General features: G+C 43.3%; 1 protein-coding gene across 6 annotated transcripts in view; it reads right to left on the bottom strand.

The window, feature by feature from the left end:
* Positions 1-14,574, bottom strand: part of IFT81 (intraflagellar transport 81) — a 181,884-nt gene that overhangs the window by 77,684 nt on the left and 89,626 nt on the right. For 4 of the 6 annotated variants that reach the window (XR_004681410.1, XM_035016970.1, XM_035016969.1 and 1 more), the window contains exons 3-5: positions 3,630-3,918; positions 888-1,044; positions 280-383 (exon numbers count right to left, since the gene is read on the bottom strand). Coding sequence is in view for 5 of the 6 variants with exons in the window: in XM_035016970.1 (XP_034872861.1) it covers positions 280-383; positions 888-1,031 (248 nt within the window). In the remaining variant the exon portion in view is untranslated. Of the gene's footprint in view, positions 1-279; positions 384-887; positions 1,045-3,213; positions 3,295-3,629; positions 3,919-14,574 lie in introns of those variants that run through there. The other 2 variants (XM_035016967.1, XM_035016968.1) reach the window with 2 other exon arrangements.

Raw genomic sequence — 14,574 nt, 5'->3', positions numbered from 1 at the left:
TAAGTGATTGTTTTTATCTAGGATGGCAGATAAATGATAAATGATAAAATGGAGTAGTGAGATTTGCCTAACTTTTTTGATTAGAGGGAAAAACTGACCCACTTAAGACTTCTACATGACAATATAACATTAAAAGTTCAAGATTATTTTGAAACTCAGTGACGTTCTAAAGCCATTGACAGAGAGACCAGGTATTGCCTAGAAAGACTGACTGTAGCCCATGAAAGTTTAGATATTCAAGCATAGCTTTAAGAAAGCAACACGTGATCAAATTCTTACATGTCTGTGGCATTTCCTGGAGGTTTATATTTAAGGATACCAAGAAGGCTCAACATCCTTTTGGTTGTTTGCTCTGGCATCTCCTCTCTGATATCAACAACTTGCTAACAGATAAAGAAATTGAAAAAATATGTTATTGTTGTATATCTAACAAAGAACCATATTTAAACTCACTGACAAAATTGTTCTCTTAGAGCATAACAGGCACAATGGTTTCTTCATAAAACAGATTAAGTATGGAGGCCCCCAGATTCCAAGTGAGGGTACATACAAGTCAGATCAGGATTTGTATTAAGAATGTCAAGGTTAAAAAGTATCCAGTGGAAAAGACCAGTATATAAGAGACATGACCTAACTTGCAATACAATAAAACCTCTGTAAAAGCATTTTCATTCCAGGACCAAATAAATTTATGTTTGGAGTAGAGAAATAACTTCTAAATAAGGTACAAGCAGATAATTTAATTTTTAAGCTAGTAGAAAAATCTTAAAGATCATTTATTATTACTTTATAGGAATGGAAAATAAGGCCCAAGACTCACAGATATTTAGAGGCAAAAAATGGCTTTCCTTCTATCCTTTTCATCACAAGAAAGAGAAAACTCTTACCTTTGGGTCAATCTCAGCCAGAACATCATTGAGAACTTGCAATAGTTGCATTGGCTCCAGGGAATCAAATGTGATTAAATTATAGTTCTTCCTAAAAGGCTCCTTATTGAGATTGTCCACAATGAATTTGATTTGATCACTCATATTTAGGTCATAACTAAAAATAGAGATAAAATTCCTCAATACTGATAACAGACATTATGGGAAAAAAAATCAGTATTAAGTTTATAGGAAGTAGGAATGAAGAGTATAATTCCTCATGGCATACAAAATGCTGTGAAAAGGGGTATTTTGTTGAAAGAAATCAGAATGTGAAGACTTTATTATGAATGTTACAGTATACTGCTAATATTGAATACCAAATGTTTTGTATATACACCTGGTAAGATAGCCATCATCTGAATTAACACTGAATTCACATGGACAAATAATAAATTCCACCTACATTAACATCTCTCCCATTCAGCTCTACAACTACCCAGGGGTAAAAATTTGTTAGGCTACAGACATGCTTCTAATTTTTTTTTTTTTTAATTAGCAGCCCATGTTTAAAAAAGTGGGAGATTTTTTTTACATTAAATCCAGACATCCAGTTTCTCTTCAAAATCAGATCTGGCAACCCTGGGCACACATTTGTACACAGTCACACCCAAACAAAGCTGAGCGGAGGCCGCAAGCTTTAGCCTGGATGTGCATTCTTTGGTTTTGTTCTGGTTTCCTCCACCAAGCACTCTTCACCCATTGATGTTATGGACTGTAGGCATCGACTCTGCCACCGTCGAGTAATTCAGGCCCATTTCCCTGTGCCTTCAATAAGGTAACAGCCTCCAGTTTTCTGGCCCCGGCCTCTCCTATTCCAAATCACTTGTATGATTCTCATTGCTCACAAAATAAAATCCAAACTTCTTGAATTTTTATTTTTCAGATCTAACTCAATTTAGCTTTCCCACCTTTATTTCCAAATTGTTACCTTTCACTGTTCTAAATTTCACCCGACTGAAAGTTACTGCTCCCTAGTTTCTCTACCTCTGTCTTCAGTTAATGCTGTTTTGTTGCCTAGAAAGACTCTTCCTCGCCTGATCTCCACAGGTGCAAATCCTAACGGTCTCTCAAGATCTGCCCTCCAAATGCGCGTTCCTCCAGGAAGTCATTCTCAAGCTATCTCCCACATTCTCCATCAGAATAACGGCAGCAGCACCTGCCCTCCAAGTTAACCACACTTTATCTGCACTGCTTTCCTAGAGTTACTTTTCTGTTTTGTACTAGTACTTATGTACATTTTCTCTTCTCTACTAGAATGTAAATTCTGTGAGGACCTATCTGTGCCTAATTCTATCTGTGAATACCCACCGCATCAAAACAGTGACTTCTTCTATAGACTGGATAAATGTGTTCACAGGCCCAAGGCCAGAAAAAGAAAGATAAGCCTAATCGGTTGGTGGTGATCATAACTTTTTGGAAAAATTAAATATCTGAAAAAAGCTGAAGCAGCTTTACCAAGGTTCCTAGTGTTTCCTGCATGAAGGTATCAATTGTTTAGTATGGGAAGAAGTGGCAGAAATTTTGCAGGCAGGCAATTTTTTAAACTAGCCATTTAAAAAAGGAATTAAAAAATGAACTGCTAAAAAAAGAAATAAAGAAAAAATTACTTCAGTGCTCCTTAATAATTTTTAACTAAGAAATGAATAGATGCTATTTTATCAAAAACATTAGTTGGGGCTGCATGCATTTTGCTCTGAAATAGATTTTTTTTAATTGGGTGGGTGGAGCTGGATATTTGGAAAACATTACATGTAAAATTATGAACAAATGATTATTATTGTTAAAAAAATAAGTCAAAAGATAGTAGAAAGGATAAGCAATGTGCTTTAAAATTTTGCGGTTTCCTTTAATCTACAAAAGGAAAACTTTTTCATAAATTAAATAAAAATCCACATTGGAGATGCAAGTTTTTCACTGTTAAAAATATTTTAAGTAAAAATCCACGTCATAACCTTCACTTACATATATAAGTTTAATGATTTAGAAGTTATATGTATATAATATATAACATACACACACACATATACTTTTTTCCCCTTTAAAAACAACAACAAAAAAACAACAACTTGGATAAACGAGTAAAACGTACCAGGAGAGGAAAAGAAACTAGTTGGGCTTCCCCCCCAGGTGCCCACCAGCTTTCAGATGGTTACCCGCGAAGGACAAAGATGCACTCAACAGGTAGGCTGTCTATGCCCAGTGGGCTCTGCGCTCTAAAATTAGCAAAAGCAATTACTCTCCCTCTGCCAGCGGAAAGTCGCCACACTAATTCACGAGCACTTACCCACATAAGAGCCCACGGGGGTGGGGGAAGAATTAAAACCAGGACGTACGTTTATCTGGCACAACTCGGGACAGAAACGACGCTGCCCTGGTCCCAGGCCGGCATGAGCGCTGGACCAGCAGCCTCTTGGGATTCCCAAAAATAGTGTTCCCCCCGCCCCTGGGGTTCGGGGCAGGGGACCCCACATCCGACCCAGACACCTCGCGGGGGGGTGAGCTGGGCTCCCCGACCGCTCAACCCTCGGCGGAGCGGCCCGGAACCCCGCGAGGCCCGGCAGGCACCGACCCCAGCGCTGGGGTCTTAACTGCGGCGACCCTCCACTGGCGAAGGTGCTGCCCTGGGAAGGGGAGGAGGAGGGAGTTGTTTCCTTTTGGGGGGGCTCGGGGAAGTTTTCGAGCGCGTGTTGGCGAGATTACCTCAAATTCTCCTCAAGAAACCACTTTTCCCCCCCGCAGGAGGCATCCAGGCTCTACAGGGTTCCTAGAGACGAGCTCCTTGGCAACGGTTGCTAGGCCGTGGCATTACGTCACTTCCGGCGGGTGGGCCGGGGCGTTTCCGTGGGGCCCTTGCGGGCGCGCGCTGGGGCCAAAGTACCTGGCTGGGCAAAGTGAGGTGCCCCGCCCACTTGCAAAGTGCGTTTACGGGCCCTGAGCCGCGGTGAGGACTGGAGACCGCTGTACTTCGTGATGTCAGCTGGCAAGGAAACTATGAGAAGGAAAAAAATGAAATTCCTCACGCCCTGAAAACTTAGTTGCTTGTTCAAACATCTTGGAAGAAACCAACTACAGATTTAGCATCAGTCTTTTTAAAGATTTTATTTATTTTATTTATTTATTAGAGAGTGAGAGAGAGAAACAGCATGAGAGAGGAGAGGGTCAGAGGGAGAAGCAGACTCCCCGCTGAGCCGGGAGCCCGATGTGGGACTCGATCCTGGGACTCCAGGATCATGACCTGAGCCGAAGGCAGGCGCTCAACCAGCTGAGCCACCCAGGCGCCCCTAGCATCAGTCTTACAGCAAAATAAAACAAACAAAAAGGGAAACAATTCCTTACGTTTCCTCATAATGTTCAAATTCCTTATGAGGCATCTCCTATTTGCCTTGCCCTGTGTTGGCTGCTGGGGATGCAAAGGAAGCCAGGAATTACTACAGGGCTCCTATTCTCAAGGAGCAGAGTCTAATGTGGATAAAGAGACGATTGAAAGGCAACTCCAATACTATCATAAAAGGGCCCAATAATGGGGGAGCCCAGATGAAGTATCCCGAGTTTATTTGGGTCTGAAGGGACCCTATGGTCAGGAAAGTTTCCATCAGACAAAGTGATGTTTAAGGATCAGTGAAAAATAGCCACGTGGATATTTTTTCGGGCAGAGGGAACAGAACATTGCAAAATGAATCCATTGCTGGCTGCCTTCTGACTATTGAACTATCAAGCAGAGGCATCCTATGGAGCACTTGGAGGAAAACGAAGACCCCTTCCAGCTCACAGATACTCCTGAGGAGTTGGAGGAGGCAACACTTAAAACCTTGAAAAGCTAAATAATTTAAATAACTTTGGGAGAAACAATAAAAGAGTCATATAAGGGATTGCATAATTAACTGATGGTGGGTGTATTAGGAGATTCTCTGGGCCACCAGGATTTGAAACCTGGGTCTGCCAGTTTGCAGCCTCACCTCTCTGGGCTTTCCCGATCTTGCCTATAAAGTGTGGCTCTAATAATACTTTCCTCAAAGGCTGATGTGAGGATTAAGAGGTCAATACAGGTAAAGTAATTAGAACAGTGCCTGACCCTGGAAGAGCTAAGGACATTTTACCTTTTCCCCCCTGCTTTTTAAAAAACAAGATGGTTAGATTTGCTCCTTCTACAGAGTCTACAGATGTAGGCTATAGAAAGAGATAAGAGTGGTTTATCGGGTAGTTTTTGGTTCCTCCTCTGCCTGTTGCAACTATTATAGAAACACGATAATTTTCAGTTCTGAGAATGCAATCCTGGGTAAATTGGAGTAAGCAATGGAATCCCCTCTTTGCACGCAAACTTGAATGGATTTTATGCTTAATGTGGTTGCTCTGGAACACAAGGAAGAATCTGAGGCCAGTCAGCATGCTTCTTGGGATCCGTATACTGAGAAGCTTATATTCCAACTTGAACCGAAAAAGAGAGACATAGAGAAGCCTGCTCATGTTAGCCTATCTATAGGACCCAGATACAGGTCAAAGGAAGACTTACCACCCCCTCATTCATTTAAGATAAAACCTTGAGTGGACTCATGAAGAGTCCAAGAAGAACTTCTCGGCAACAATTCCACAACACTGAAGGCTGATTACATTCCAAGTCAAGCCACCCACATGAAGACTTTTTTTCCTCTTAGATGCTATATTGAGTCTTCCTTGTAAACCCCCAAAGATGTCTCTTGGCTGAACTGTATTTGACATTTTTAATAGCTGAAGGGAAGTCCAGTTATATGAGATAGTCTTTCTGAAAGATTCCCACCCCTACCCTGACTCTATTTTAAAAAAAAAGTTTCGGGCGCCTGGGTGGCTCAATTGTTAAGCGGCTGCCTTCGGCTCAGGTCATGATCCCAGAGTCCTGGGATCGAGTCCCACATCGGGTTCCCTGCTCGGTGGGGAGCCTGCTTCTCCCTCTCCCACTCCCCCTGCTTGTGTTCCTGCTCTTGCTGTCTCTGTCAAATAAATAAAATCTTTAAAAAAAAAAAGTTTCATCAAGGTATAATTCACATACATACAATTCACCCATTTAAGGTATATAATTTATGCTAATTCAAAAAGATACATGCATCCCTATGTTTATTGCAGCATTATTTACAATAGCCAAGGTATGGAAGCAACCCAAGTGTTCATCAATAAATGAATGGATAAAGAAGATACACACACACACACACACACACACACTGGAATATCACATAGCTATGAAAAAGGATGGGATCTTGCCATTTGGGATAACAAGGATGAACCTAAAGGGTAGGGTGCTAAGTGAAATACGTCAGACTCAGAAAGACAAATACCATATGATTTCACTCATATGTGGAATCTAAAAAACCAAACAAATGAACAAACAAAAAGCCAAATCACACCTATAAATACAGGGAACAAAGTGGTGGTTGCCAGAGGGAGGGGGGGGTGGGGGGTGGTTAGACAAAATAGTTGAAAGGGAGTGGGAGAAATAGGCTTCCAGTTAAGTAATGAATAAGTCAGGGGAATAAAAGGCATAGCCCAGAGAGTACAGTCAATGATATTGTAATAGTGATGTATGGTGACAGATGGTAGCTATGCTTGCGGTGAGCATAACATAACATATAGAGATTTTGAAGCACCATGTTGTATACCTGAAAACAATGTAACAATGTGTGTCAACAATACTCAAGTTTTAAGAAATTATTATTAAAAAATAGGGGCGCCTGAGTGGCTCAGTCGTTAAGTGTCTGCCTTCAGCTCAGGTCATGATCCCAGGGTCCTGGGATCGAGCCCCGCATCGGGCTCCCTGCTCGGCGGGATGCCTGCTTCTCCCTCTCCCACTCCCCCTGCTTGTGTTCCCTCTCTCGCTGTGTCTCTCTCTGTCAAATAAATAAATAAAATCTTAAAAAAAAAAAGAAATTATTAAAAGTAAAGTACACAATTCAATGGCTTTTAGCATATCCACGAAGTTGTACAACCATCACCACTATCTAATCATAGAATATCTTCATCACCCCAAAAAGAAAGCCCATACCCTTTAGCCATCATCTCCTAGTTCCCAATTTTTAAAAAAACCTGCCACCACACAGCCCCTGGAAACCACTAATCTGCTTTCCTTCTCTATGACTATATCTTTTCTGGACATTTCATATAAAAGGAATCATAAGTATGTGGCTCTTTGTGTCTGGCTTCTTTCATTTAGTATAATGTTTTCAAAGTTCATCCATGTTATAGCATGTATCAGAACCTCATTCCATTTTGTGGCAGAGTAATATTCCATTGTTCATCCATTCCTCAGTTGATGGACATTTGGATTGTTTCCACTTTTTGGCTATACTGAACAATGTGCTATGAACATCCGTGTACATAACTCCACTGTCTTATGGATAAAGCACTTCCTTTTTTTTTTTTAAAGATTTTATTTATTTATTTGTCAGAGAGAGAGGCAGGCTGAGAGAGAGATGCAGGCTCCCTGCTGAGCAAGGAGCCCGATGTGGGACTTGATCCCAGGACCCCTGGTATCATGACCTGAGCTGAAGGCAGACACTTAACCGACTGAGCCACCCAGGCATCCCTGGATAAAGCACTTCCATTGGCTACGTCAGATGAGCAGGGGCATGGGTAAGTGGGAGGTGGCTGGCCATTCATTGTTGGGTTTGTCTTTTCCGCTGAATTCTTGTTAATTTTAGCATCTTGGGTGCTCATGGTTGTAGACCACAGAACCGAAGCTGTGGATTCCTTAGCAGTTTTTGGTTGTAACAACAAACTGTTGTTGAAACCTACTTATCCCTTGCTACCAAAACACTAAAATACCCAATCTGCTTCTCACCTGAAGCCCTCTGATAAGAAGATGCTGTTACATGGAAATGTGCTTTAAAAGTTCACCAGCCTCTAGTGGAGAAGAGGGTGGGGACAGGTGTGGAGGAGGGGAGAGAAACTAAAAGCTGCCCCTTACAACTCCCTTACTTAACCTTGTAGATACTGCAAGGCCATCCAGGGTTGTGAACTTCTGCTCTGGTTATTCAGAGGAGAAAAAAAAAAATCACTCCTGGTCAAGTGTATTTTTCAAGACCAGTTAAGTACAAAATTAAAATAACGAGAGGGTCATTATTTCATGCAATTGTGAAGTCCAAGGATATTCTACCTTCAGGTATGGCTTGATCTAGGTCATCTTGATATTCTTTCTCCCTCCATTTCTCTGTCTCTTATCTCCACTTTCCTCTGAATGGGCTGCTAGTAGCAAGAGGTTTACACTCTTCCAGCCTAGCAGCCTCGCTGAAACTAGAATCTTTTCTCCAATAGTTCCAGCAAATTCCCTCACTGGTCTCAAGTGTGTCAGGCCATTCTTGAATCAATTGCTATGACTCTGATAGATAAGTCTGGGGGGGGCTACTCCCAAAAAGGAAGAACTGGATTCTGTTACCAGAGGTAGAGATGCAGTGCAAACAAGAACAACAGATGTCTCCTACAGTAGTCAGGGAAGGTGGTTAAATCTTAAAAGCTGGGTAGGCAAAACCAGAAGAGGAAGAAATGAGCCTGTACTTATTCTGGGGAGTACCGTATCAGTGCAAACCTTCTCCCTAATTTCCTCCCAACAAATCATCTTTCTTCACTGCAGGCTTCCATCATGGGCCAAGTGAGGTCTTGAGATATCAGCAGACTCCCCAGGTCTCCACAAAAATCTGAGGATGCTGTGAACATAATGCCTCCAGCCCCTTCTCATTTCAGAACTTCCAAACAAGAACTTTCCTGTGCAGAGTACGGGGAAGACAAGCCAATTTTCTGTTTTTGGTATTAAATTTAGACCTTTCATCCTGACCATGAGATATTTCTGGATTCTGCATGAGTATTCAGAGAATGCCAGTTTTCAAGATGCTATCCCATCTGGGGCTACTCTGCACACTGCCCACTTTATCTCATTCTTTTAAAACTGGGAAAAATGACCCAGACACAGGAACAAATTCGGAAGTGGGTTATTCTGCTATTCATTAATTGTCACTTAATGCCATTGCCATCTAGGTTACTAGGCAAGGAAAGAAATTGAATTTCAACAGAAACCTGAATTGGGTTTCACATATACCCTAAATTGCCTTGGCTCTGGCAATTTAATCTTGTGGGTAGGTTTAGTAGCAGAATGTGCTTTCCTAAAAGGTGAAAATATAAATAATATGTGAAACATTCAACTGGATGGATGAGATTCCAGAGGTCTTGTTAAATGCGTGCGTGGTACTACATTTTTGTAAAACAGTTTTTAATGGACTTCGTGAGATTAATGGGCAATGTAGAGGGGTCAAAATAGTATGCAATTCATATGAAGTCCTTGGGTACAAGTATGGATTGAAATACAGGATACACCTAACATTTCTACAGGGCTCAAATAATAATCACGTCATCACTTACTGGGTGCTTACTGTATGTCAGGACCTCAGTTAAATACTTCACATATGTATCAGAATTTATTAAAATATTAATTTATGTGTGTACTCCTTCTGTTTCTCCTCCTCTGGAAACAATTTGCATTGCCTTGAGATTTGCAGGCTGAAATCAGAAGTCGTACTTCCTGCCTTTTGTAAAGGTCTGAAGTCTTTGGGGGAGATTATACTGGTTGTCCTCGAGGTGGGAAGCGGAGAGAGGAGTTCCTTCCAAAGTAAGGAGAGAAAAGAGAGATGCTAAGAAGAATGAGAAAGGATCATAGGTTGATCATTCTGGGGCAGCTCCTAAGAAGGGAAGAAGATGAGGAAGCCACATCATGAATCCAGTAGCTTCTGGTGTGGCCAAAACTCTTTGTCCCAGGCCTGACATGGAAGCATCGACAATATTGAACCTGAAAGGACCAGGCAGTCTGGGATGATGGGTGGGTGATAAAGGAGTCACCAGGATGGGCCAGTGACAGAAGACTGCAAGTGACTCCCCGAAGCTTTGCCCCCGCATAAGAGCCCAGGGACTTGGCAACCCCCAGGATGTGTGCGAGAAGGAAATGCCCAATAATGACAGGTTGGGATCTCGGACTTGGATTTCAGTTGATTCAGTTTCAGTTCAAATCTGAGAGGTGGACTAAAATGGCTCATCTCTGTATCTGTCAGCTTCCTAGCAGGATAAAGATGGCACAGTCTGTGCAATTGAGGAGAGCTTAATAAAGCTCTTATATACTCTTTTATTTTGATAAATATCAAGAGCATTTATAAAGATACGGGCAGGGTTGAGGAAAACTAACAAAAGAACCAGCAACAAAAGCAGGCCTTGCTGCCTGAAGGCTGATGCAGCAAAAGAAGGGAACAGGTACCAGAAGCCGGACAGAGTGAGTGGTTGTATGGAGAAGGTTGCCTAACAGGACCCATTAGATGCAGCCAGTCTTGACCTCACTCTCCTTCGACCCTCTGATCTCCCGCCTGGCCTCTCATTGGCTAAACCCAATAGGGTGCCAAAGGGGGAAGGCAGACCCCTTGAGGTCATCGGTGCAGACTGGGCTCCCAGGACACAGAGCCAGGAAGAAAATGGCAGAGTGGGGATCTGGAGGGGCAGACTGAATAAATTATAAATTGAATTATATATTGAATTACACAATCCAAGTGATGGGCAGGAAGGCCTGGTGATGTCAACCAAACTACTCCCATGTCTTCAAGTTCCCCTGGCTCTCTAGCTGAAGTTCCAGGCATCCCATGGAGTTGGGCCTAATTTCATTTCAGCGCTCTGTCCACACCCATATCGTCTCATTTAATCTTCACAACAAGTCTGCGAGGACAGTATTGTTTTTTCTATTTTATAATTAAGGAAATTGAGGCCTGGAGAGTTACTAGAGGGCCCAAGGTCACATACCTAGTAGCTGGCTGAGCCAAGATTCAGACAGTGTCGGCCTGATCCCAAAGCCATTTTCACCAACCTACTAAACTGGCTCGAAACTGGCTCAGCAGAGTCTGAAAGAAGGACCATAAATCAGACCACTGAAGCAGGAGGCAAAGGGATTTTCTGTGTGGGAGGGCCAGTGTTAACGTGCTGTCTGGCTTTCTCTGCCTACAAGGGCTTTGCCAAGGAAAGTCTTCTCTGATCCAGGTAGGGCTAATGATTTAAAATCCAAGTGCTTACCCTGGAATCACAGAGGGGGAGGACAGAGAAAACACTTGGCCCATGATGGGAAAAAAAGTATATTTTCATTTCAAATGCCTTTCAAGTTCTTTTTTTCCCAGCTGAGTGTTGGTGTATTTTTAGAATTCAGGGGGAGTATTTAAGGGTAACCAGCAGTAAAGATACATTTTGGGCCATCGGGAAGCTCCGAATCACGCAGGAAAAGGTTGATGGGAGGAGACAAGTAAAGGCCAAGATCAGCAGGGCACAAACTGGCCTTCTCCTTCATGTTGCCAAGAACTTTTCTCCCTTCTGGGCTGATGACGTCAAATCAAAGTCTATAAGTGTGCTATAGATAGATGGAATCACAGAGCTAAAACGATGGGCAAACAGATGAATGGCTAAACAAATTGTGGTATAAAGATACAGCACAATATTATTCAGCCATAAAAAGAAAGAAGTATAGGCCCATGCTACAACATTGATGAACCTTGAAAACATTTTGTCACGTGAAAGAAGCTAGACACAGAAGTCCACATATCCTGTGATTCAATTTATAGGAAATATCTAGAAGAGGCAAACCCCTAAAGACAGAATACAGACTGGTGATTGCCAGGGGCTGAGGGGAGGGGACAATGTGGAGCACCTGCTTAATGGATACAGGATTTCCTTCCGGGGGGATGGAAATCTTCTGGAGATAGAGGTGGTAGTTGCATAGAATTGTGAATGTACTTGGTGTCGCCGAATTGTTCCCTCTAAGAAGGTTAATTTCATACAGTGTGAATCTCACCTCAATTAGAAATAAAGGATGGGCAGACCTTGGGAGGTCAACCATCCATGCTAAGTCTTCCAGGCTTTGTTCCTTTTAGCTCAGGGCATGAGGCCTAATTTCATTCCCGGCTTTCCTCTTCTCTCTACTCCCCAACCACCAGCCTCCCTTCTGTGGCTCACACACACCAAACTCGTCACAGCTTCAGGACTTTGGCACTGTTGTTTCTTCTGCCTGGCTGTTCTTCACCCTGATCTTGCCCTGGCCTGGCTCTGCCTCCTCACTCAGAAGGAGGAAACTAAGTGGAATAGAAAATATCACACAGAATAAGGTAAACATTACTGTGTCAGAAATATTTTTGCTGTGTCACAAACCATTCCAAATTTATGAGCTTAAAAACAACACGGTTTTTCTTCCCCACAAGGCTATGGGTTAGCCGGGCTCAGCTGGCCAGTTCTTCTGATCCACGCGGTATATGCTAGGGTCGGCTTGCAGCCCAATTCAGCTGGGGGCTCATATGGGGCTAGAACATCCAAGAGAGCTCCCCTCCTTTCCAGGGCCTCAGTTCCCTGCTGCTTCCTCCTTCACGTGGACGCTCTTTCTCCTTGTGGTCTCTTGTCAGGCAGTGGTCTGACCAGAGCTTCCTTACACGGCAGCAGGGGTACCAAGAGCATGAAAGTGAGAGCCACCAGGCCTCCTAAAGCGGAGACCCAGAACACGCAGTGTCATTTCCTTTGCATTCCGTTGGTCAAAGCAAGTCGTAAGACCTTCCCTGATTCAAGGAAAGAAGAAACGGACTCTACCTTTGGATCAGGGAGTGGCATATGCATACCAGAAATGATGTTTGCTAAATTGTTGGCAGACATCTTTGCGGACACTCTACCACGATTGTTTTGCAAAGGTTTTATTTCAATTTAATAAAAATGCATGTGTGTTCTTTGGGTCACACAATAAACGTATTTCTTGCTGTGAGTCACAGTCAAAAGGTTCAAAAAACACACTGCTTCCATATCCCTTTATAAATTTCTTCCATAGCACTTAGTACTCTCTGAACTTAATTTACTTGATTGTATGTCTCTCCCATTAGAATATAAGGTCTCTGAGGGCAAGGACCTTGTCAGCCTTGTTCACAGCTGTGTCCCCAGCACCTCACAGGGCCCAGCACTTAATAGGTGCCTGATAAACACCTGTTGCTGTTAAATAGGTAGAAACAGCTATCAGATATTGGGTGCTGAGCACGTAAAAGCCTTTTCTCATTTAATTCATTCAATGCATATTTGAACACTGACTTTGTGCCAGGCACTATTCTAGGTGCTGGCGAAACAACAGTGAACATAATTGACAATAATCCCTGCCCTTACTGAGTTTACATTTCATTATAACACTAGAATAGTATCGAGTAGATTTGTTGATACTCTTTTGACAGATAAGGAAACTGAGAGTCAGAGAGGTCAGGCAACCTGCCCAAGGTCACACAGCTAATAATTTCAGCCTGACCTGGCTCGACTCCACTCCACTGCAAACGTTGGGTTTTGCCCAGAGCTGGGTCTCAGTGGTTACAAATCTCAACTCCTGCAATTGCTTCTCTGAAGGATCAAACTCTTCTTTCTGGAAATCAGGCACAGGCAGTGGGAAAAGGTGAGTTCCATGACCTCGCAGTCTCTGCCCCCCCACTTCGTGCAGATGGCTCACACCTGGGGTGTTGCAGATTTGAACAACAGCTCTCAGTCACCCCCACAGTCTTATCAGCATGTGACATCCCCAAGTGGCTGGGGCCTGCAGGCCTGGCAAAGAATGCAGCCGGAACGAAAATAAACCTGCCACATTCCTTGGCAGCCCCCTGCCCCTTCCCGCTCTCCGGCTATCCATCCTCACAGCAGAGCCTGCCAGGGAAGGCCAAGAGAGGGAGAGCAGGGGTGGAGGAAGCCGGCCAACCCCTGGAAAGAGAGGGAGAGGGGAAGAGAGGAAGAGAAAGAGAGAGATCACCTTATATGGGAACGTGCGCAGACAATGTGTGGCAATGCCTTCGAGTGCAGCAGAGGTCAGATACCATACAGATGGAAGAAATTAAACATGGGACAGAGCGTGTTCCTGGGCCCTGAAAACAGCTCTTGTTTCACAGCGAGTTCGCACAAAGCCTGGCCCGTTTTCCTTTTTTGCCTAAGCCGAGCAAGATGTGCGTCCTAAACTCTACTTGACTTTGACTCAGGCCCCCTGACTCCGGCTTGACAGAGGTCTCATCCTTTAAAGTCATTTCTTTGATGAACAAAACGTCTCTTTGCAAATAAAAAGCCTGGGCCTCTTTCCCAAGACTTTCCAATATCTCTCCAAAGTACATAAATTAGTGGTTAATGAGTAAATATGTCCTCATTTCTCATTTATTCATTCATTCATTCAGCAAATATAGAGGACCAATTATGCCCCAGGCATTGAGCCAGGTGCTGGGAAGATAGCGTTGATGATGATGATGATGGTGACGACAATGACAGTAACCATTTGTTGATTTGCACTCATCTTATAAACATTTCAATTCATAATAATTTACTCAGCACTTCCATGTTGGAGTCATTGGTGATACAGAACATTGCTCTAGAATCATCTGGTCCCTGCCCTGTGGCATTTGCAGGGGTGTGGGGGAAAGTAGAAATGGCAGATACTGAACACACGATTCCAGAGGTGCCTCATGACAGCATTTTGAATTAGCTACCATTATCATTTCCATTTACCCCAGGGTTTTTCAACCCCAGCACTATGGATGAACATTTGGGGCTGGATCATTCTTTGGGGGGGCGGTGTGCACGCACACACACGCGCGGGGGTTGGGGGGTGCTGCTCTGT

This window comes from Mirounga leonina, unplaced genomic scaffold (genome assembly GCF_011800145.1).
Source record: "Mirounga leonina isolate KUSES-001 unplaced genomic scaffold, KU_Mleo_1.0 Mir_171, whole genome shotgun sequence".
Lineage (NCBI taxonomy): Eukaryota > Metazoa > Chordata > Mammalia > Carnivora > Phocidae > Mirounga > Mirounga leonina.
The sequence above is the reverse complement of the archived record's forward strand: the minus strand, read 5'-3'. Positions and strand labels throughout refer to the sequence as shown.